Source organism: Ochotona princeps, chromosome 28, assembly GCF_030435755.1.
Source record: "Ochotona princeps isolate mOchPri1 chromosome 28, mOchPri1.hap1, whole genome shotgun sequence".
Classification (NCBI taxonomy): domain Eukaryota; kingdom Metazoa; phylum Chordata; class Mammalia; order Lagomorpha; family Ochotonidae; genus Ochotona; species Ochotona princeps.
In genome coordinates this window covers 10,067,993-10,090,833 of record NC_080859.1, presented here as the reverse complement: position 1 = coordinate 10,090,833, position 22,841 = coordinate 10,067,993, and the positions used below count along the sequence as shown (strand labels likewise).

The window sequence follows — 22,841 nt, the reverse complement described above, 5'->3', positions numbered from 1 at the left end:
ATATCAATTTATAAACGAAATGCTGGTTAATCAATATGGGGCAGCTTTTGTTATATTCAACATTTTTTTTCTAATTTGGAATGTTAGTTTCCCAATGCTAACCATCTACAAGCAATCAGATGCAAGCCATTTATAATAGGTTTTTCTCCTCCTAGCAGGATGTTGCTTTTGGCTATACAAAGTTAATTTCAGATACTGACGTACTTACATTAATTTTTGAGACATTGGGTGTAATATAGCAAAGGAGAACATAAACATCACACCACTGTGCTGTAGCTAATCACTTATTACCTCAAGCCGGAGATGAAGCATGGATGTAAAGACTGCACTGTGTCTGTGGAGAGGGTGGAAACTGACAGAAGGGTCTGATGAGGCAGCTTCCTAGGGATCCTGCACGAGACCCTAACAAGCAGAGGGGAGTCACAATAGGAGCTCTCTCTAGGGAGGTAGGCTTTAACACTTGCACTCCTCGACATCTTTGGAATTTCTTATGATCAAAAAAAAAAAAGTATTATCTTGAATGACAAACCCCATCCTCTTTCCAAACATTTCCTTGTAATGTTATCTTTTCAGAGCCATAAGTGTTCTCTCAAAAACATATGACTGAGATGTTCATCAGCTGGGATGTTTGCTGTAATTCACCAATAAATTTGAATAATTTGACATAATTTCTGACAAAGATGAATGTTTCTACATTCATTTCCATAGCAAGGCAGTGTCTACATGAAGAAACCAGTTTGACTGACTTGACCTGCCAAACGGATGAGAAAAAGAACAAAACAGCAGCCATTCACGCCACAGAATGAAAGCAGCTTGTGTGCACAAACCACCTTGGTGGCTTGTCAGCCCCAAACTTGCACAAAAGTAAATGACTGTGAGTCCAGCTGTGTTGCCTGGAAGTGTGGAGCACTGAGACATGTCATCAAGGCAGGAATGGTGTGTGCGCTCTGAGGTCGCACACGGTGTGCGGGGTGAAGGAGTGGCACTGTCGGTGGTGGTGGATACTGCTGGTATGCCTTGTCCCACTGGAGACAGGCCCGAAAATCACCTCACCTCATTTCTCATCGATACAAAATTGAACCACGTAATTTCTACTGTCCTTGATGATTTCTCATTCTGCTATATGATGATACAGGAGGTGCCGTTATTTGTAATACTGAAGCTGGTTGTTTTTTTTTTCTGTGTGTGAATGATAATGTTAACCTAAAAATTTACTCTTACATAAAGACCGCAGGAGATGTAATCACATTCATTGCTGTGAGAATACAAATTCTCAAGCAGTAGGATGTAACTCACACCCCCCCCCAACCTGAATAAAAAGTAGCAACAACATCACATTACCTTGTAGAAAACTTAATTACTGGAAAATTCAGTAATGAGTTCATTGTCCTTTTTGTCTGAGTGGGCAAGGGACTAGTAGATCATAGCATGTGCTGGTGTCTGTGTGGGAAGAGACAGCATTAGGAAAGCCTTACTTGTCCTGACAACTTAGTGACAGAAAGTAGTATGGTAGATTTCATCATGACACCCACAATAAGGAGTGGCAGGTTGGGTTCTTAGGAAAGTGGGGAAGAAATCAAAAACTATGGAAAATCAGCATTTGTTCCTATTTCCTGTGCGTAGTCTTCTTTTGTGCTGTATGGTAATAACCCTCCTCCCCCTTTGGCATACCTCTTGTTAGGATGAACCTTCCCCTGAAGGAGTCACTTTCATTCTTTTGTAATATAGATTTCTTCTTTGGACTTATTCCTTTTTATTTCTCCTTCAAATGCCGCTCGTTCCCCTTCCTTGATGTTGAACAAGAACCATTCTTTCATCTGTACTGTGTAAAAGGGCGATATGGACCTAACACCTCCTTACACCTTCATTCGATTTCTTTTTCCAAAAATGCCCATTTTGTTCTCCCATTTCAGCACCATGCCCATTTTACTTACAATCTCATTAAATAAAATCTATGTGTAATTCTGTTTAGTGTATTGCCTTTTATGTTGTTAACACTCGGCAAAGTAGTGTAACAATTTCAGCCTGCAGTCCTGTCAATCTGTCACCTTTCATGCTCCACTTTAAAATTCTGAAAATGTAAATGAAGTAATTAACCTGATAGGAAACAGTGGCATATAATTGACTTTGTAAATTAGTGAACTACTGACTCTTTTTTTATACCTTATAAGATTTCATATTGGCTAAATTGGCTGCTTAACAAAAGGTGTGATGTAACAAAAATTCTGCCTCCTACTGTAATAAACTTGATGCTTATTAAGCATCCTGTACTTTACTGCCCAAATGCTGTATTTGCTTTAGCTTTTCACTGTTTAGATTATTTCATGCTCACAAAACTGAGGCAATATTTAGTGATAGTGGGATAGAGATTCTAAATCATGGACTCCACTGGTGGACTGTGCCCCGCAAAGAAGAGATGAGGAATGAATACATGAAAGAAAATGGAATTTTAAAAAAATAGCCTTGAGAATAATTCTCCTTCACTCACACATAAACCTTTCCTCAGTGTAAATTTTTCCGCATGCTCATGCCTCAGAGCTGTCATCAGATGTCTAAATGATAGGTTTCAGAATTCCTCTCTTCCTGTTAGCGATCTGAAGTGCTACTCCAGTGTTTTCCATTAAGGTAGGTACTGATGGAGCACACTTAGTGGATAGTGACTGTTGTTTATGGTTCCCTAGTGTATGAAGTCCAAGGTGCTCTTTTCCTGCATGTAGCATTTGTGCATTCTCTGTGCAGTGAAGATGCAGCCCTGTCCATAGAGGTGAATAGCTACTTTCCATCCAGTTCCATCTGTTCTCCACCCAGTGCTCCTGTGATTTTGTGCAGTGAATAGAGTCGCCTAACGTCTTCTCCCAAATACACGTATTTCAAAACATTTATTTTTATCACTTGAGAAATGTGGGATGTGCTTTTGCAGGGGAAAAGAAATGTCCCCAGCATGTAATCATTATCGTATTTTTAAAATACAACTTAAAGAACTGTTCTACATTTGTTGGTCAGTATAGCATGCATTTAAACAGCACCTACAAGCACTTAGTTGAGTTGAAATCCCTTCCTGTAACATTCATTTAAATGCTTAAGCGGTAACAGAAGTTCCAGGTATTTAGCATAAGTTCCTAGGTAGAACAGCCATCTGGAGATCCTTGTTCAAATATTTTCAAACAGTGTAGGAAGCCTGTGACTTATTCTTATTAAAATGATGCCATTTTCCCTTTTTAAAGAGATTGTCAACCTGTCCCAATGTCTTGACTATGATTGTAACCCACCATTGGGTAGCACATCCTGCTTTATGAGCACCCAGGTAACTTTGACCCAGCCCATGCCCATATTTAACAGTCACATCAGTGCCATGCCAGTTCAGCAATATAAACCTGAACCTGCATTAAAGACATGGGATCGAATAAAGATTGCCTTGTATTTCTGAAGGTGAACACAGAGAAACAGTGGAGGGTACAGAGCCACAAAAATCTGGAAAATAATTACAGGCTCATATCTTTCATTCTTGATTGACATAGCACATTTTTATCTTTTCTTCATGCCATAGGAAATGAAGGTTGAGATTTGAGAAACTGCCCACATGCTTCTCTAGTGAAACTTGTTGTCCATGCTCACTCTTTGTCTCCCTAACCAACACCAGCAGGCCTGGGGTTATTGTGGCAGCCACTTAGTAGTGAGGAAGGCAAACTTTATGTGATGTCCAGCTTATTTTGTACATAGAGAATCTTCAATTTAAAAGCAGATATATCTTCTTTTTTTTAATATGTACATTTCACTTCAAATTTAGATAAATCCTATCATTGTCCAGTATATTACGTGACTTTTGGACTTTATGATTTGGATTTCTTTTTGTTTTCCAGAAGTCAATACTTCCCATTCTTTTAGTTTTGCATTTGGTGCTTCATGATCTTTTGTTGACAAATAATATAAAATTTAGCAGTAGAGTATCAGATTGTAAGAAATCTAAAACCCCGGAGAAATGTGCTTGTTCGGTTAGATTTTCCTGAGATAAATCATAATGTGGTCTTGCATACTGGAATAAGAGCAGAGGCGCAAGTCAGAATGAAATTTTAGGTATAAACCCAGTAGTTGGACGAAGATGTTTTTAGGGAAATGTGTTAAACAACATATTCTCCAACACCCTGGTTATTAATTATATGTCGATGCAACAGGAAGCCTTCTTCTCTTTATCTCTGTTTTCCCCAGACCAAAAGCAAATGGTGTGCTTTCTTTTTATTTTTTTATTCTTTTATATGATGTTTACATAGTTAATCAGGGTGGGAAGGATCCAGGGTTAAGGAAAAGTGGGTGTGATCATTGTTTCCAACTTTATATTTCTTCTCCCCATTTCTGGGGGTAGGGGGGAGACAAGGGGCAAAGCCATAACCAGCCTCCCAGCCATCCCAGTACATGAGGATGGGGAAAGGCCACCCAGTATAAAGCCAGGGTCAGAATGTGGTACACACTCCTAGAGTTCTGCCCAGGTAGATGCAATAGTTCTGAAATGCTGTCTATCTCACCGAACTGTGGTTAAGGAAACCCTTCCAATACCCATTGCTTGACAGAGTCCACTGTAGAGTTCCCATTTGCCCAGATATTTGCTGTCATCATTTGGCTGGGGTAGTTGCCCATATGTTCTTTTCTCCATTGTCTGCTATGGTACCAGATCTCCTCTGCAGGCCCCAATGGGCTACCATATCCTCTTTGTGCACCATGGCCTGCCATCCAGCACTCCATTCTTTACAACTGAGGAGAAACACTTCTCATAGCTGGGCCCATGGACCTGGGCCAGGTGACCCAGGCCCCAATGAGCTCCCAACCCTGGGGCTCACAGGCCCGGTACACACCACGCAGGTGGGCCCAAGAACGTGAGCCAGCCAACCCAAACCCTGCCAGACCTCCCACCCCCAGGCGGGGCCAGGTGACCCAGGCCCCACCAGACGCTCCCCACCAAGGCTCACGGACCCAACACTCACCTTGCAGGCAGACCCAAGGACCTGGGCCAGGACACCCAAAGCCTGCCAGAATGGTGTGCTTTCAAACGTAAATGTATTACCCCTCTCCCAGCCAAGAGCAAATGCCTGTACTTCCTGAACATAATGAAATATTTTGCTGCTAGTTTCTAAATATTCCTATAATATACAATTCTTGAATGCTTACTTACCTAAAGATATGCTATCTAAAATATGGAATATACATGTATGTACATATATGTGAGGTATGCCTAAACATTTCAAGATGATTTCAATCAATAAAGACTTGTAAGTGATTTTTTAACTGTGTATCTTCAACCTGTTTGCTCCTTATTTGCGTTGGGAACATTTCTTGGTCTATAGTTTATGTATCAAACTTTAATTAATTTTCTCATTTTCCCACCTACAACTATTTATGACAACATTTAAACATCCTTATTACTAAATCTGCTTTAGTTTTGCCATTTCAATGTTTAGTCCTCACACTTTTGTGTCAACTTCATTTATCATTGTAATTTCTAAGTCTCTGTTTTATAATAGCTTACCTTCTGCAGTCAGTCATATAATATTACCTACTAATTTTTTAAATCAAGTAAGCCACCCTGATGGTCACATACCATTTTGTTAGCAGCTGCCTGACCCCTGCTGTGTTTTGTTTCAATTAACACCTCTTATGTAATAGTTAGTAGCTGTTTTCTTGATTTGTAGTGTAAGTTTTTCAAACGTTTATGTTTTTGTCCCCATACCATGTTCTTTTGTAAAGCACGGGTTTTCTTTCCCAGCTTTGAGAATGTCAATCACTTATATGTTTGCTTTGCTTTTCTTTTCCTTTAAACCCACCTGACACATGCTTTTTGTTGTTGTGAGAGCTTGCACGTGTCGGCATGGTCCAGGCAGGAAAGGAAACGGAAGTGATTACTGCTCCCTTCTGGCCGCCTGCAATAATCAATCATGGCTTGCCATTCCCTAAAAGGTGGCTGGAGACTTATCTTCATAAATGCATGTGACCCAAAAAGTTTCAGTTTACATGCCCTAGCCCTTGGTGTTCTTGCCTGTGGAAACTTTTCCTTCCTGAAATTAGACAAAGGTTGCAAGAATTGAAGCTGGAGCTTCAAAGCCCAGGAAGCAAGAATGTTGTCTTATCCCGCGGCTGCACCGGAGACCAGCTGGTCATGTTTTCCTAACCAGGGTGTGAGAAAGCATGCCATCTGTGAGGGGCTCTGGCCCTCTCGAGGCTTGAGTTTAAATCTCAAACTTAGGATCCTTTTGAAATATTTCTTGTATGTTTTCCTTCATGATTGCTTTTATAGTGACCTAGAATATAGATTCGTGGTATTTGATTAAACTTCTAAGCATTGAGTAGAAACACTTTTATTAAGCTTTCCCTTTTGCTAAAGTAGCATTTAAGATCTGTGTTACATATATAGTGACCAAATTATTTGCCATCTGAGCACTACCACTTTTTGGCAGTGGAAGGGAATGGCATTCGTAACTGAACCAGCTTGGTAGGCATGAGCCAGTCCTGTCCTGGGTAGCCTGGAGGGTATGGCCCTCCCCTTTACTCCTGTTTATTCCCAGTAAAAACATTCAAGCAAGTTCTAATCACTTTATAAACTTAAGAAAGTGGCAGCAGAGAAGGGTGTAGTAGTTGGATGTGCTTGAGAACTGCTGTCCCATTTGTGTGAATTTTGATTTCGTGTGCAAAATGAAGTACATTTTAGAAATCAGAGATGAATGAGTGACAGTAAACAGGAGCTAACATTATTGGTTCCTTACATTTCCTTGGCTCAGTTGTACTTCAGCAACCCTGGGTGGTAACTACTACTATTCACACTTTTGTGTCTTTGCCATGATTAAAAGAATTAATTTGTCTAATCCCAAAGTTTATACACGCTTTGGCACTGCATTGTCTTCCTTAAGAGAGTCACCCTTTAGGTCTTCGTGTGTCTTTTTAAAATATAGATACATTTCCTCTGTGTAGAAAACTAAGTGGTTATGTGGCTCTCTCCTCAGTTTAACCCTTGCCTAGCCATGGCTTCATGCTTTGCTGCCAACTCGAGTCATTCTGGAAGGTTTCCCCAGTGGGACAAAAGTGGAACTGCCACAGTATTGCTTCAGCAATTGTTTTCATTTCCAAGTACACAGTGCCCTGATGCATAGTATTCTCATTGTAGGATTTTAAGTAGACACACTAGTAAGCTTCCTCTACTCCTTAACCATGCAGTTAAAGAAGTACCGAGCCACAAGTCAAAGGAAAAACACTGCTGTATACATTTTTCCTTTATGAACCTTTGGATTTTTAAAATTAAATCATTAAATGCATTTGTAAACTCAGCTTCTATTGATTCCTCCTAAGCAAGTGAGAATGAGAGAAAAGGTTCTTATAAGTTATAGTCTTCATTTTGTATTCTTGTGGAATTGCCTGTTATAATTGTGACCCATGTGCTAGGTCTTTCAGAAATGGCATATCTTTTGTAAGCCAAGGACCATTTGAATAAGATTGTCAACTTAAAATTTAGCCACCTATAGTTTTATTGGATTTCAGGTCCCACCTACAGTTGTCTGAGTAGGGTCAGACCAAATGATTTTACAAGCCTTCCATGGCCCACAGGCTGGACGTTGTCTACCACTGCAACTTCTATATGCTTCATTCATTTACTATGTGATAAAACTGAGGCACAGAAGAATTTTTTAAATGTGCTGAAAGTAGTATTTTCAGAAGAAGCAGGGCAGAGTGTGAACTCAGAGTCTTACTCTGAAGTTGTACTCCGAAGTTCTCATCTGAACATCCTACTGGGCAGTGTAGTCTTCACATTTCATTTACTGAAGAGATTGTTAGAATTGCTAGAGGTGTTGGCACTGCTTTAGGTACCAGAACTAAGCTTTTAATGGTACAGCAACAATGATATTTGTTCTGCAAGTAGCAACCTGTGGGGACAAATTTGTTCAAATGATCTTCAGAAAGAGTAATAAGAGGTAATGTTGGACATTAACAGCAAAGATTCTGCCAAACCAAGTGTCCTCTGATGGGTCGTCTTGTTACAAAGTACACTTGTAACCCAGAGGGCCTGATGGCGCAGGGTGGAGTACCACACCCTGCATAGTATGCATGCAGAAAGGTAGAGTGATGATAGAGGCTCGCAGCAAAATATTGCAGTTTGTCAGATGACATAAAGACTGTGTTCAAGCAGTAGCACTGTGTACAATTATGATGAAAGTGTGAAAGGTACCAGCTTTCTGTACTTTTTTAAACATTTTAAACAACCTAATGTGAAATCTTAATTCAAGGAGCTCTAGAGGGAGCTAATCTATTTATATATACACGTACATCCTTTTTTTAAAAAGGCGTCTCAAACCTCAGCCGTGCCATTAACCAGAGTGATGATTCATTCATGCTCACACTGTAGTAATGATCCTCGAATTACAAATGTACAGTTGTGTCAGATCCCAATCTGGAAGAAACATGCATTATTTGATTTGCTTTCAGAGTATTCTTTCCCATACAAGTTATTCACGTGGTATAACCCTCACTGCACATGTGTATAACACATGTCAAAATTTAAAAAGAAGATAAGGATTTGACTGATGGAAAGCATTAGAATATTCCCCCTCAAAAACATGTTTCAAACATGGTATATTCATGCATACGAATGAATTTAGTAATTCAGGGAGATAAAATAAGCCTTTGTTTGTTTGTTTAATGATTCCATTCCATAGGCTCTGGGATTCCCCTTCCCCCTCTCCAGATCCCCGCTCCCACCACTGACTCCCCCATATAAAATAAACCTTCATCAATTCCACTTTCCATGAACTTTCTGTTGTCCCCTCATATGTACAAACATGTGTGTGGTCCTGCATTCATATGCATACCTCTGTGCTGACCCACACTTCTTCAGGGGAGCCCCTTGGACTTCAAAACACAAAGACAGGAATTATCCTGTCTTGACTACAAATCACAAATGCAGCAACATGCAATTATCTTTTTTTAAATGTTTAAGGTTAGGGTGAAGCCATTCTAGTTCAGACTTCCCCTCTCTGTAGGCTGGAATAGTGAATTGGGATGAACCCAACATTTCCAAAACCCTGGACTAGAGATACACCGAATGCCCCATGGTAGATCATCCCTGTGGCATTTCTCAGCCTTCAAGGTGCTGTTGGTAGCAAGAAGCTGTGTGTTTTTCTCTGTAAAAAGATCATGATCGAGTTCAAAGCATTTGCATTTGGCTAGGATTTTATGAAGAGAATATGCCAGTGTGTCGGAAGGGAGCCTTGGAGAAGGATGAGTGAGGGGAGCCAAGTGGACAGGAAATACCTGCCAGATTTTTGGAGGGAATGGGATCAGCCTGCGTGGGAGCCCTGCACGTAGAAGGGAGCAAAGCTCCGTGCTGCTGTTTGTGGCTTCCCCTTGACTCCCCTCTGGCACTTTGGTTCTTCCTCTTGTCTGACTTGGGTAAGCTTTCACACTTGGGAAAGCTTATCTAGTTTGTCACAGTTACCTCATTTAAAAACTCATACTCTCAAAGGAAAAGTTAAAAATAAAGGAGGCCTTCCCCCCCACCTAGAAATGTTAATACACCTGCAAGCTTGCGGACGGGTGGTGTGTAGTTGACTGATTGAAAAGGCAGAGATTTCTTCCACTAGTTCACTCCCCCAAATATCTGTAACAACCAAAACTGAGTCAGGCCAAAGCTAGAAGCCCAGAACTTAATTCAAAACTTTCTTCTAGTTGGTACTGACCCAGCTGCTTGAGCCATCCCCTGTGCCTCCAGATCTGCTTTACCAGAAAGCTGAAATGAGGAATGGGGTCGGAACTCAACTCCAACCCAGGCAGTCAGTAAGGAGTGAGGATGGGACATACCAAATAATGTCTTACTACATTGCAATGTGCCACATCCCCTGGTGATGCTTTTATTCTTATCAAAGTTCTTGATATTTATTGAGCTAAACCTTTGTCACAGTAGAAATATTCAAAACAGTGAAGGAAAGAGTAAGTTGGTTCATTATAATGATGCCAAGATCAAGACCATGAATAAGTAAATTAATAAGATTAAAAAGTAGTGCAATATCTACTGATAGGACCAAATATTTTGCATTAGTTCTGAAATCATTGATACATTTATAGAAATGTGAAACTTTCTGTGTTATCCTAGATATTATCTATTTTAGGACTGTAATAATTTTAAAGTGTTGTTGATTGTCAGTTTTTGCTCAGAGCTGATTTCTATCTTGGTATGATCTTTAGAATTTCAGCATTTCTGCCTGCTTGATTTAGGTCATTTTTAAACCATTTTTAAACTGTCCAAATCTATAAAACACAAATATATGATAAATATTACCTACTACCTCCCCAGGTGCCCATTAGCAGGAATCTGGAATCTGGAATGGAACCAGAACTTGAATCCAGACACTCAAATATAGGATGTGGCTGTTCACCAGCAGTGGCTAAAACATAAATTAACAAAATGCTTTCTCCTCACTCTGTATTTTTGAATGAACTATTAAGTAGTAAGTGGCCCTTTATACACTTTTAATTAATATCAAGTTAACATCGTTCCCAATCTTTCAAAAAGAAAAGCTACTACTAAACTGTTTATAATATGTTCTGTACGGTGTCAAGAGTTTGATAAAACTCAAAAATTGTGGTAAAGCTCTGTGGTTTAATAGGCCACGCATGGCAAAGTTACTACATTGCTGGCCGTAAGAAGGGAGCCAAACTGACTCCAAAGAAGGAAGAGGTTTTAAGCATGGAACAAAGAAAATTGGAAAGAAACACAATCAAAAGAACAATCAGCAGTCTGCTGAGGAGCAGTTCCAGCAAGGCGAACTGCTCGGAGCCTCACGTCAAGACCGCCTAGCATGGCCAAGCAGAGGGCTGCGTTCATTAGGCAGAGGCTCAGTTGTCTGAAAGAAATGACTCCTCCTCTCCCATCTGAGCTCATGTAATAGCAGTGTTTTCCTTAAAAAAAAAAAAAAAAGGAAAAACACAAAAAACACACAGGTACTTTTAAATCATAGAGTCTTTCTTTTAAAGATTTGTTTATTTGTTTGTTTGTTTTGGAAAGCCAGATATACAGAGAGGAGGAGAGACAGAGAGGAAGAACCTCCATCTGCTGACTCGTTCCCCAAGAAGCCACAATGGCCAGAGCTGAGCCGATCCAAAGCCAGGAACCCTCAGCCTCTTCTGGGTCTCCCACGCAGGTGCAGGGTCCCAAGGCTTTGGGCCGTCCTCCACTGTTTTCCCAGGGAAAGGATGGAAAGCAGGGAGCAGGATGGAAAGCTCAGCTGCCAGGACATGAACCAGTGCCCATTTGGGATCCCAGCATTTTCAAGGCGAGGACTGTAGCCACTAGACTTTTGGTGCAGCAGTTTCTAGTAAGAGTGCTAAATAAAGCTGAAGCACAACTGAAAGTGAGGTAGATAGTCTGAAAAGCTGGCTGATTTTAAACTGATTCAAAGTTCTAAAAATCCTAAGCAATCAAATATTTGAGATTCTTTCTAGCTGCCTATATTTGTAAAGTGAAGATTTGTGATAGTTTAGGGGAGTGTTACATTGAGCTATAATATAATGTAAGAAAAAAATCTGACATTCTTACATTCATTGTGTGAAATAACACCCAAATGGACAAACAGACCCCAGGTTTATTTTTGCCCTAGAAACCATGTTTTCTTTTAAGATTGATTGATTGGTTGGTTGGTTGATTGGTTGGTTGTTGGAAAGTAAGAGATACAGAGAAGAGGAGAGACAGAGAGGAAAATCTTCCATTCACTGATTCCCTCCCCATGTGTCTGCAACGGCTGGAGCTGAGCCAATTCTCAGGCAGGAACCAATAACTTCTTCCAGGTCTCCCATGCAGGTACAGGGTCCCAAGGCTTTGGGCCATCCTCGGCTGCTTCACTAGACCACAAACAGGGAGCTGGATGGGAAGCAGGGCTGCCAGGATTAGAACCAGCACCAGTATAAGATCCAGCACGTGCAAGGCGAGGACTTTAGCCACTAGCCTACCACGCCTGGCCCTCCCCTAGAAGTCTTAATGTCTCTGTTTGTACAATTTGTAATATTTAACCTCCAGATTTTCTACTTCTGTCTTAACTGCTGAACCTTTTCATTCATTGATATTACTTCATTGCTCAAATAGCTCTTCAGACATCATCTTAAATAAATTCTCATAAATAAAACCATCACAAAATCCAGGTCAAATATCTTTATGTATAAGCATATTGGAAAAGCTTGTTCTAATTTCGGAACCTCAGCAACAAATTGCTCTAAATCTCCTAAAATGCTACCATTTGGAAAAGAGGGTATAGACATACAGTTTTCATAAATCAGGAGGATTGACTGTTGTGGAATTTTATTTTTCATTATCTAATGTTACCGATGTGATCCAGTCTGAATCTTGTTTTAAAATGCAATGTAGAAGAATCAGGATGGCAGAATACAGTAAGGACATGTTTAAACAGACAGAGAAACTTTAGCCAGTGTGAAGGAGAGAGGGCACTTTCTAGGAAACAGGAGAGGACAGAACAACAGCAGAGGGGTACCTGGAGACTGACAGACACAGAAAAGCAGCAGACACAGCCCTGTGGTGTTGCAGTGACTGATACCCCAGAAGCATTCAGCCAGCAGCGATCTGAATTGCAGCAGCAGCCAGAACTCTACCAGCAACAAGGTAGGAAGGGACTTTCACTGGGAGCTCAGGAGCTAGACTGCTCATCCTGCTGGTCTGTTTGATTTAGCCAGGAGCAGAGACAGAGCAGCAGGTCCCAGACAAACAGTGTGGGAACAGAGTGCATTTCACAGCCCAGTCCACCCCATGGAGCTGAATCAGATACCATTTTGTTTAAGGAGGCAAAAGCCTTGGACAGTACTGCACATGCACTGAACTGGGAGTGAACTCATTTCTGACTCAGTGAACTGCAACAACCTGACATCCTACAGGGTCCACCCAAGACTGGTCTGGGTACCCTCCAGACCTGATGGTCAGCAGATCAAGAACTCTAGTAGTGGCACATCAGGCGCTATTTTGTACAGTGTGGCAAAGGCTTTAAGACTGCAGGGGCGACAGCTGTGCGTAGGCTGAGCTTGGGGAGAACTCACTGAGCTCAGTGCATTGCACTAGTCCCACACAGAAAATAATACTGACTTTGGCATCGTATGGGTCAAAATAAGTCCATATGGCCCTCAGACCTAATGGCCAACAGGTTCCAGCAAGATCAGTACCACCAACAACCTAGCTATATAGGACTCCTGGTTTCTCCCTGATCCTAGGACCTACTCCAACTGGAACTGGGAAAAAGATTGTACAGACAACAGAGCAGCCTCAGCACAGTGTCACAGGAGGTAAAGAGTGGTGAGCTGGGGCTACAGAGACCATGGTGGAAATCTAACAGAAGAACCCAGACCTGGAACTTGCTGGAGGGAGTGGCACAAGTGCCTACAAGCAAAGAGCTGTGTACCAACTGCAGTAAGTGGAACTGTAGTCTTGTGGGTGACAGAGCTTAGAAACTTGCCCCAAGTAGAAGACTCTGCTAACCAGAAGTACAATGACCCAGACCAAAAGAAGAGACAACGGCACAATGAATATTACTGAAGACGCTACTGCAAAGGAGCAAAAGCCTTTGCCAACCTCAGAGTTAACTGAGGAAGACATCGAGCAAATGGGGATACAAAATTCAAAACACTTATTATAAAGCTTCTTATCAACAAGAAAAAGCACATAAAGCAGAAATTTAAGGAATTTAAGGAACATGTCACACAGGAAATGAATCAAATGGAAGCTGATCTATCAGAAATGAAGAATACAGTGGAACAAATTAAAAGTACAGTGGAGAGTCTCCAAAATAGAATGAAGGAGGCAGAAGAAAGAATCTCAGAATTGGAAAATATTTCCTGTCACCAGGGGAAACAAGCAAAAAGCTGGAAGCAGAGCTGGGTTATGCTAAAAAAAAAAAAAAAGTATTCAAGAATTGAAAGACACTATTAAAAAGCCAAATGTACGAGTTATAGGAGTCCCAGAAGGTGCAGAAAGAGAAGCCAGGATTAAAAGTGCATTCAATGAAATAATAACAGAAAAAATCCCTAATCTATAGAAAGAATTGGGAAGCAACATCCAAGAGAGACACACAACTCCCAACAGGGTTGACCAACAGCGATCTTCACCATGACCCATGATAATCAAGCTCTCTTCAGTCAAACATAAGGAAAAAGATCCTTAAATGTGCACATGAAGAAAATAAACTGAAGGAATGCCAATTAAACTCACAGGATACCTCTCACAGGAAACTCTACAGACAAGAAGAGAATGGAGCGACATATTCCAGATTCTAAAAACAAAAAAATGTTGGCTCAGTGTAGCATACCCAGTAAAGCTTTCCTTTGTCTTTGAAAATGAAATAAAATTCTTCCACAGTAAACTAAAGTTAAAAGAAGATGCCTCTTCAGATCTGCCCTACAAAGGATACTTCAAGATGATCTCTTGACAGAGAAAAGGAATAGCTTCCACCAAAACCAAAGGCAAATGCAAAGAACATCCCAGTAAAATAACAACAGAAGATTAAATCAATGAACAACTCATTCCTAAAATGACAGGACCAAATTACCACCTATTCATATTAACCCTTAATGTAAATGGCTTAAATTCATCAATCAAACGTCATAGATTAGTAGACTGGATTAAAAAAACACATCTATTTGTTGCCTACAGGAGACACATTTCACCAACAAAGATCAACGGAAACTATATCTCATGGATTTTGATTCTTTTTTTCTCATAAAATTCTTCACTGACACATAGATCATACAGCAGCATCATTTTCTTCAAGAAGGTTGTTGTTTTTCATTTCTTCAGCGACACATTTGTCATTCAGTAGCATGTTATTTAGCTTCATGGCATTGTAAATTTCTATTTTTCTTCCTGTTGTTGATTTTATATTGTGGCTTTTCATTTAAGGGGATATATAGTAACTGTGTAATGGAGACTGTCATATCCAGATGTGAAGATACAAATCAGTACACATCTCTACTTCTAGACCAAAGATGGATTCCCAATGAAACTGTTTACTATATCTTGACAATAGGACACTGGACTCTGCCATTGTCCGTGCCCCCACTGATATGACAGTTTATGAGGAACTATACGATAGTAATAGTGTAGGAGAACTCAGTAACAGGGGAATTAAGGAGGGTGTAAGAGAAATCCCAGATGGTATGGAACTGTATCATAAAATGATAATAATAATAATAAGTAAAATAAAAATGCAATGCAGAATGATGTAGCTTAACAATGTGATGTATGAAACTTGAATCTTATTTTTGTGTTTCTAAGTGTGTTATTTGTGTCAGAAGGTGAAATTTTTATAGAAATATTATAATGTTGACAACCAACAGTGAATTTAACACATCAGTGTTACATAATCAAAAATCCTAGAACGTAAATATTTAAGGTGCAGGTATTCACAGTAAATGAGATTCCCATTAGGTTAGGTAATGTTCTTTGAAAGGAGATCTGCATGTGCAGGGACAGAATAAATGCACAAAGCAGAGAGAGGAAGATGTTACTAGTTGTCGGTTCACAGTACCCACAGGAACTGTGACGTCAGGATGCAGGAAGGCTTGCAGTATTCTCTGTCTAAACTGTCAGCTTTATTCAGAAGTCACCCCATTTTAAGTGAGCTATTCTATTTTTGATAGACAATTTGTAGAAATTAATAGCAAATGAAAAATTGGTCTTTTCAGTTAAAAAAAACTGCAAGAATAAAGACATTTGAGATGAACTAACAGATGACATTCCTATGAAATTGAATTCTGTTGTGTATTTTAGCTATAATTTTTCTTACTAAGCTTTCCTACATTAATTGTGCCAAACCAGAGTGTCTAGCATTAGGAGGATTTAAACCTTTTTATTAGTATTATTTTGATGGACAACTTTTATTTTTCGTTTTCTTTATCTAGCAAGATTACCGATGAGTTCCCAGTGTCTTCAAGCCAGGCTAATTTTTTAAAAAATCTTTATAGCCACTAAATTTTTAAGATGTGACATCTTATAAAAGATGTTGAAATGTAATAATTTGCCACATAAGGAAATATATTAGGAAGCAAAGTGCTACTGAGAGGCTTTGAAACAGAAGATATTTGTGGGTATTTAAAACACCAAAAAAATTGTAAGTTTCCAGGACAAAGCTAGCTCATTGAATTGGAGAAGTCAAAGCAAGATATTGCCCTTATAGTGTTTTGCCATCTACTGAAGGTTAGTGGACGTTAGTGCTAAGTAGCTCCCCATGAACTCCTGGTACTAACTTCCCTGAAACACTGAGATAGGAAGAGGTAGAAGAAACTTGTAAAGGAAACCCTCAGAGATTCCTCCTTGTGATCCCTGGATGCCTTGAATTGTCAAACCACATGAAAAATAATAGTTTCCAAGTTCTAAAACTTAAGTGTTATTATCTTTTTCAAAAGAAAATACCAGATCTTTTCATATCTCTCGGAAAGAATAAGGTTTGTGTTCAGTGTGGAGAAGTGTAGCCCTAAGTCAGGTGAGAAAAAAAATATATATATATACACACATATAATCTTTCATTTTAATATGTCATTACTTTCTGTGACTAAGTAGTTTGCACCCAGTAGGAAAAAAATATATAAGCAATGTTTTATTTATCCTTTTTAAAACAGATGATTCAACGAGAAGCAGATGTAAAAAGCAAAGTAACTGCCGTGGCATTGACAGACTCTGTTCACAATGTGTGGCATCAAGAAGCTGGCAAAACTGTTCGAGAATGGATGAGAGAGGTGAGACTTGACTTTTTTTCAGTGCTTCAATGAATTGTCATGAACCTTTATTGTGAGCTTCCACCAATTTGTATCACCTCTCACTGCCACTTCTCTTTCTAAAGCTGAAAGACTGGAAGGAAATGAAAAAAAAAAAACTAGATGTGCCTGAAATCATCACAGCACACCCTTCAGCAGAACACACGCATTTTAAAAGCACACCCAACCCCCTTGGATGTCTGATATAGGAGGTCTGCACGCAGTATTTATTTAGGAACTTTGCCTTAAAGTCTTGGTGTTAGAGAAGCCTTATTACTAATGTTTAGTCTTCCCATCAACAGTTGGTGCTTCTTAATCAAAAGAAAAAGAGGTTAATATACACTTAGTCTTGTCCTTTGCTTCTTGAAACCTGTCAGTGTGCACTACTCTCCAGTGGATTGGCTTGCTTCTGCCAGTAGGGGGAGATGAAGCTGAGAAGTTGATATAACATTGAGCCAGACCTTTGAGCTGGGAGATACCAGGAGCTGGCCAAGGTCCAACATCAGGCTAAGAAAACTTCTGTTCATACCTGCTAAGGACTAGTAAACCTGAAAGCTAACAAAAACTCATTGGACATGCTCCCACTATTGTTTTTAATTCTCAGGTCATTATTTCCTTTGTTCCTATTATTGCTGCCTTCTGAAATCTTCTTTTCTGACATTAGGAACAACTGACATCACCCACTCCATGCTATAGTAATTGCTTAGTCAGACCATTTATTTCCATTTATGTGAGTGAGCTGATTGACCTGGTTTTCTCTCAGTTTTTGTTAAAAGAAAACCAAGTGCCCTGTCAGTCCTCTAACCATAGGACTGTGTGATGGGAAAGTGCTCATGATGCAAAGTGAAGAAGACCAGAGAGTTAGTGTTTCCAGAGAACTTTGAGTTGAAAGCAGGATCCAACTGTATATTCCCTGTTGTGCTAGGATGTTATCAATCTGATACCATTGTTGTTGTTCTCCCTTAGAGAAAGTATCTTCATCACACAAAAAGTTTAGACTATTTTTTATTCTACTATTCCTAAAGTCATAAATGTGGAAAGGCTCATTTTTGCATCTGTTTTGACATACATGTTGCTTTTTGTACTGCTCCTTCCATGGTGTGGCTGCATTCTTAGCTGCTTTTCCCAAGAGTCTCAACTTTTTCAAAAGAAACTTTTGAATATGTCTGCCTGTATTTTTAATCTATAATATACATCTGGAAAGCATGAATGGGAAGTAACATATCTAAAGAAATAACACAGTTCTTGGCACTGTAAACAAGTTCTGTGCTTTACTTGTGTTTTTAGTGCTGCCTTCTCTATGACACAAAGATAAATAAGCTCCCTTTATAAATAATTTGCTTATTCAGAATATCTTCCAAAAGGCAAGAAATGATATGCTGGCAGTAATTTGGAAGAAATCAAACCAAGTTTTGATGACTCTGGCTTAGTCACTCATTATGTAAATCAGTAATTAAGGATGTAACAGTTACTTTGCTAAAACAATCTTGGACAGACACACCTTGGAGGTCTGTTTCATAACTCTTTATTAGAGATAGTCATTCCTATTGCATCTTACTCATGAACTGTCATGAGAATTAAGGATGTGAAGATCAGCGAGACAGCTCCTTGAAGAGTGAATTGTATTGTGTAAGAAACGAGATGTACTGTAGAAAAAAATAAAATATGTTGCTATAAACATTATTATTTTGATGCAATTTTGAACTCTTGCTGCTCAGAATTGCTCTCCAAAGAGAGAAGATATAGTGGCCTATAACAGAGGCTGTTTGACCCAGCCACTTTTGTGACCTGTAGTAGGGCAGATTTTGTTTGGTATCGCACAAGAAAAGCCCAGTATTTCTCCACACTTGAGATGAAACTCTGTTCCTCTCTGTACTTCATCAGCCCTGATCCATTCTGCAGGATTCTTGAAATGATGTAAGCAAGCAAGACTGGATTACAGGAAATAGAATGGGTGTTTGACGTGAGCATGGATGTTATGGAGAAGGGTGTGGAGGTATGATTTTGTGTCCCTCTGCCTTCCACTTCTCTGCCACGTCCTCTGGATTCATTTGGAATCAGTCAAAAAACTGGGACAATTTGCAAATAGCTGTCTCAAGAAAAACACCGCAGGAATGTTATCTGGCTGTACAGGAGGCCAAAAGTGCTTTCATTCTCTTTGGGATTGGCTGCATCATTCCATCAAGAACTACTTGTAAGTTTCAGATGTAAGACAGTGATACAGATTCTCCAATCAGCCCCCTTAATGAACACTAGTAACATTTATTTGCTCTGCATGCATGTTTGAACTGTGTGATGAAGTTCTTGATAAAATGTTTGTTTAAAAAGGTGATTTTTTTTCACCTTCCAGGTTAGCCTATAAACAAAGATCAAGAATATGCTTATTTTTCTTGTTTTTTGTAACTTACAACAGCAGCTTCTTTTTATTTATTATCTTATAATGCTTATTATAATACGTCACCACTTTTGTTAATACTCGAAAATCCGGTAAGACATGGTTTTACATATGTGAAGTGTAAGTGAGCAGTATGAAGACTGACGTATCACCTGGGTAATAGCCTACTTTCATCAGATGTGGAGGTTATTGGGAGGATGAATAATAATTAAAATATATACCTAATCGCTGCCTGTCTGTCGGCAGTGCTAATTGCTGTCAGTGAAAAGACTGAATTGTTTAAGAAAAAGGCAGAGAAAGGGAAAGTCATTCTTCATTGAAGCTATCTCCCTGTATCATTGGGAGCCTATTTTTAGTACCTATAGAAGTCATGATTTTTGAATTTTATTAGGGGCTGTGATGAATGATAAAACAAATCATCCATTTACATATCTTGACACTGCTTTGGAGAATACTTATTTCTTACAAGCAAGTGTCACATTGTATATAAAAGCTGGCTAATTGTGTGCTAATCTTCTGCATTATCTAGAACTCTCTGATGTGTATTCTATCAATGGTAATATTAATTTTACTTATTTCAAATGTATGAAATATCTTCTAAAACCCAGTCTCCTTTATAATAATATCTGCTCTATTACATTGTGTGATTTTGCATTCAGCCGCTAATTAAGATTAGGAGCGCATTTTACAGAATGTGTATCTGCTTTAAACCAGTGGGCTATGTTACATGTGGAAAATACTAATATTTTAGCCATTTTAAATGTAAAAAAGAATGAAAGCATTTAAGAACACTACTTGATGTTGTGTTTGTTTTCATGTTTTTTTCCCCTGTGCAGTTCAATAGTTTCATTGATCCACTGTTTCTTACAGAAATCTGCCATGCTTTGTGAACTTCACTTTCTAATCCCATGCAGCAACCCTTCCTTTATGTTGTTCCTGCTCTCCCTGGTCCCAGAACAGTGGGGTTGCCTTGACAAATCTATTCAAAAGCCATTCCTCAGCCTGTATTGGTGGGGACTGGGGCTTTGAAATTCTCTCCTCACTGCAACACACTGACATCTTCTTCCAGACAGAATGAATTAAGGAAATACAATAAGACACTTGATCTACCAGTCAAGGATCTTTCCACAGTGAGGACGGATTCCATGGTGCACAACCAGGGCAGCAAGCATCTAAAAATACACAATACATGCTTGTTTACCAGAATAGCGATCACCGATTTTTCCAACATGATTGATGGGATGATTTCTTTTAAAATAAAATCTGCCTGGAAATTCATTGTAAATGTGTGTCTTTGTGTGTTTGTATGTGCTAGGACATTTTTTTAGATCATATGATGTTAATCACATTCTTAAAACTGCTCTTCAGCTGCAGCCTTAAAATATGTTAAAGGGACATCGATTTCTTTGACTTCATTGGTCTGAATTGTAAATCATCAAATTTAAGAGGTTGATCTGTAATATTGGAGCGTCATGTCCTCAGATTCACAGCTACAATTCACTGCTTTCATACAGCGTGCTTTGGAACAGGTCAAAGTAAAAAACTGAAAGATTTTGAGGAGTGAGCACATTTATTTCTCCTGCTTCTACACATAATACGGTTCTGTAATACAGAATGTAGTTAAGAAATTAACAGTGTTTTCACATCTTTAAGTAAATCATTTGTTTCACTCTAAAATTAAAAAACAGACAGTTTTTTCCAGTTTTCCTTAACTGTAATAGTTTTGTAATTTCTTAATCATCTAACCTTCTTTTGAGAGTATATCACAGAAGGTTATGTGCCTTTTTAATATCAACACAGATGTATACTGAATAGTGAAAGAGAAGGGGGCTTTTTCCCCCATGGTCATGTTAGTTGTGCATAATTACTAATTGTAATTAAAAAATATAGATGTACAGAAAATAAATTGAATGCACTTGCAATGGTTGGTTATAGAGTAAATTAAACTATCCAACTTAAATACTTGGAATTATCTTGGTTAGTTTCCTAAAATGTTTTCTCTACTGCATTACAGAACTGTTGTAACTGGGTCTCTAGTTCTGAACCATTGGATACATCAGTGGAATCCATGCTGCCTGACTGTCCCAGAGTCTCGGCAGGTATGTGTGTGATGGAGAATATATACTTTGGTATTTCGGTTTTTGTTTTATTTTGTTTTGTTCTTTCGGGGGAAGTGGCATTAGGTTGTTGATGGTATTTTTAAAATAACACTATACTACTGTGAACAGAATTGTTTTTTTGTTAAGTCTATTGCTCTGCCTTCAGTTGTTGAGTGCATTGTTGGTAGTATGTGCTGTGCACTGTCAAAAATTTGTTTAGTAGTTTAAAATGCTTAACAACAAACTCATTGAGTTAAACAGGTGACAGTTCAAGAGTAACACATGAAACTGCTGTTGGAGCTTATGGAGAGGCACTATACATGCATAAGCTCCTCAAAGGTGAGGATTGAGTGACCAGATATGATCTCTCACTGGAAATTGTGACTGCTGTATGGCCTAGAATCTTCTAAAACAGTTTTCGGCATGTACAGATTTTAGCCAGCATGTGTGTGTTAATATTTAGATTGTGGAAAGACAGGTAAGGTGGCATCATTATCAGCAAAAGAAACAGAGCACGGTGAGGAGTAAGGATGGGAATGGGCTAACGCTCATACGGAACAGAGGCAAAACTGGAAGGGGAGGGTGTGAAGAGGTGAGCATCTGAGTTCCAGAAAGTTTGGAGCTGCTGTATCGACTCCCAGCTGATTAGGTTTGTACCTCAGTCTCTAGACTTGAGTAACATTTGTCATTGCTTTCTTTCTGAGTTTGTAACTTGAATGGTAACACAAACTGAGCAGAGAGATCTAGTTGTGATGAATAACCAAAAATGAACTTTCTCTGGCTGTGGATGATGAAGAATGAGCAGAAGTTTGGAATGCAGGCTACTCCATGTAACACTCACATGTGGTAACTTAATCAGTGAATACTTAAGGTCGCAAATGTATCTGCAAATCCAAAGGAAATAATTTGAAAATTATTTAGTTTGTAAGTAGGGCAGGTTTACTAGAAAACTTAAAAACTTCTAATGAGCTGTCTTATCATTAAAGCTAAGTTTGCTAGGTTAGGTTAGGATTCAGTCAGAGACATAGATAGATGCTGCAATGAGTACATATGTGTGTGTGAGGGACGGTGCGTGTGCATAGATATACAATCAATTTTCATTATCCACAGTAGTTATATAGTCCGTGAAGTTGCTGAGAGCACTGAATTAGCAAATACCGATTAATTGCTCCTAGGGGAAATATAAGGTTAGGTTCTTGTGAGGTTCCATATGCATTTTTTGTCAGCCAATCAGTCTGTAACCTTGTTTTAATGTGTGTTTCTATTGAAAGACATCTTAATATATGTAATTCATTCCTGTTAAACTCATGTCCAATGGCACTACACCTCATGCCAGAATAAAGCTCATCTAACACACACTTCCTCCATCAGGCACATCATAGCATGGTTGTACTTGGAACCACTAGACGGCACTTCAGCACTACTTGTGGGTCTGTTTTAAACAGTGAAATCAGGGCCCGGCGGCGTGGCCTAGTGGCTAAAGTCCTCGCCTTGAAAGCCCCGGGATCCCATATGGGCGCCGGTTCTAATCCTGGCAGCTCCACTTCCCATCCAGCTCCCTGCTTGTGGCCTGG

The 22,841-nt window shown here is 39.3% G+C and overlaps 1 protein-coding gene across 3 annotated transcripts in view; it reads left to right on the top strand.

Moving 5' to 3' along the window:
- FAM172A (family with sequence similarity 172 member A) overlaps window positions 1–22,841 on the top strand; it is a 301,851-nt gene that overhangs the window by 170,442 nt on the left and 108,568 nt on the right. For all 3 annotated transcript variants that reach the window (XM_004586200.3, XM_004586201.2, XM_058656305.1), the window contains 2 exons: window positions 16,639–16,755; window positions 21,183–21,267. In XM_004586200.3, the coding sequence (XP_004586257.1) occupies window positions 16,639–16,755; window positions 21,183–21,267 (202 nt within the window). The remainder of the gene's footprint in view (window positions 1–16,638; window positions 16,756–21,182; window positions 21,268–22,841) is intronic.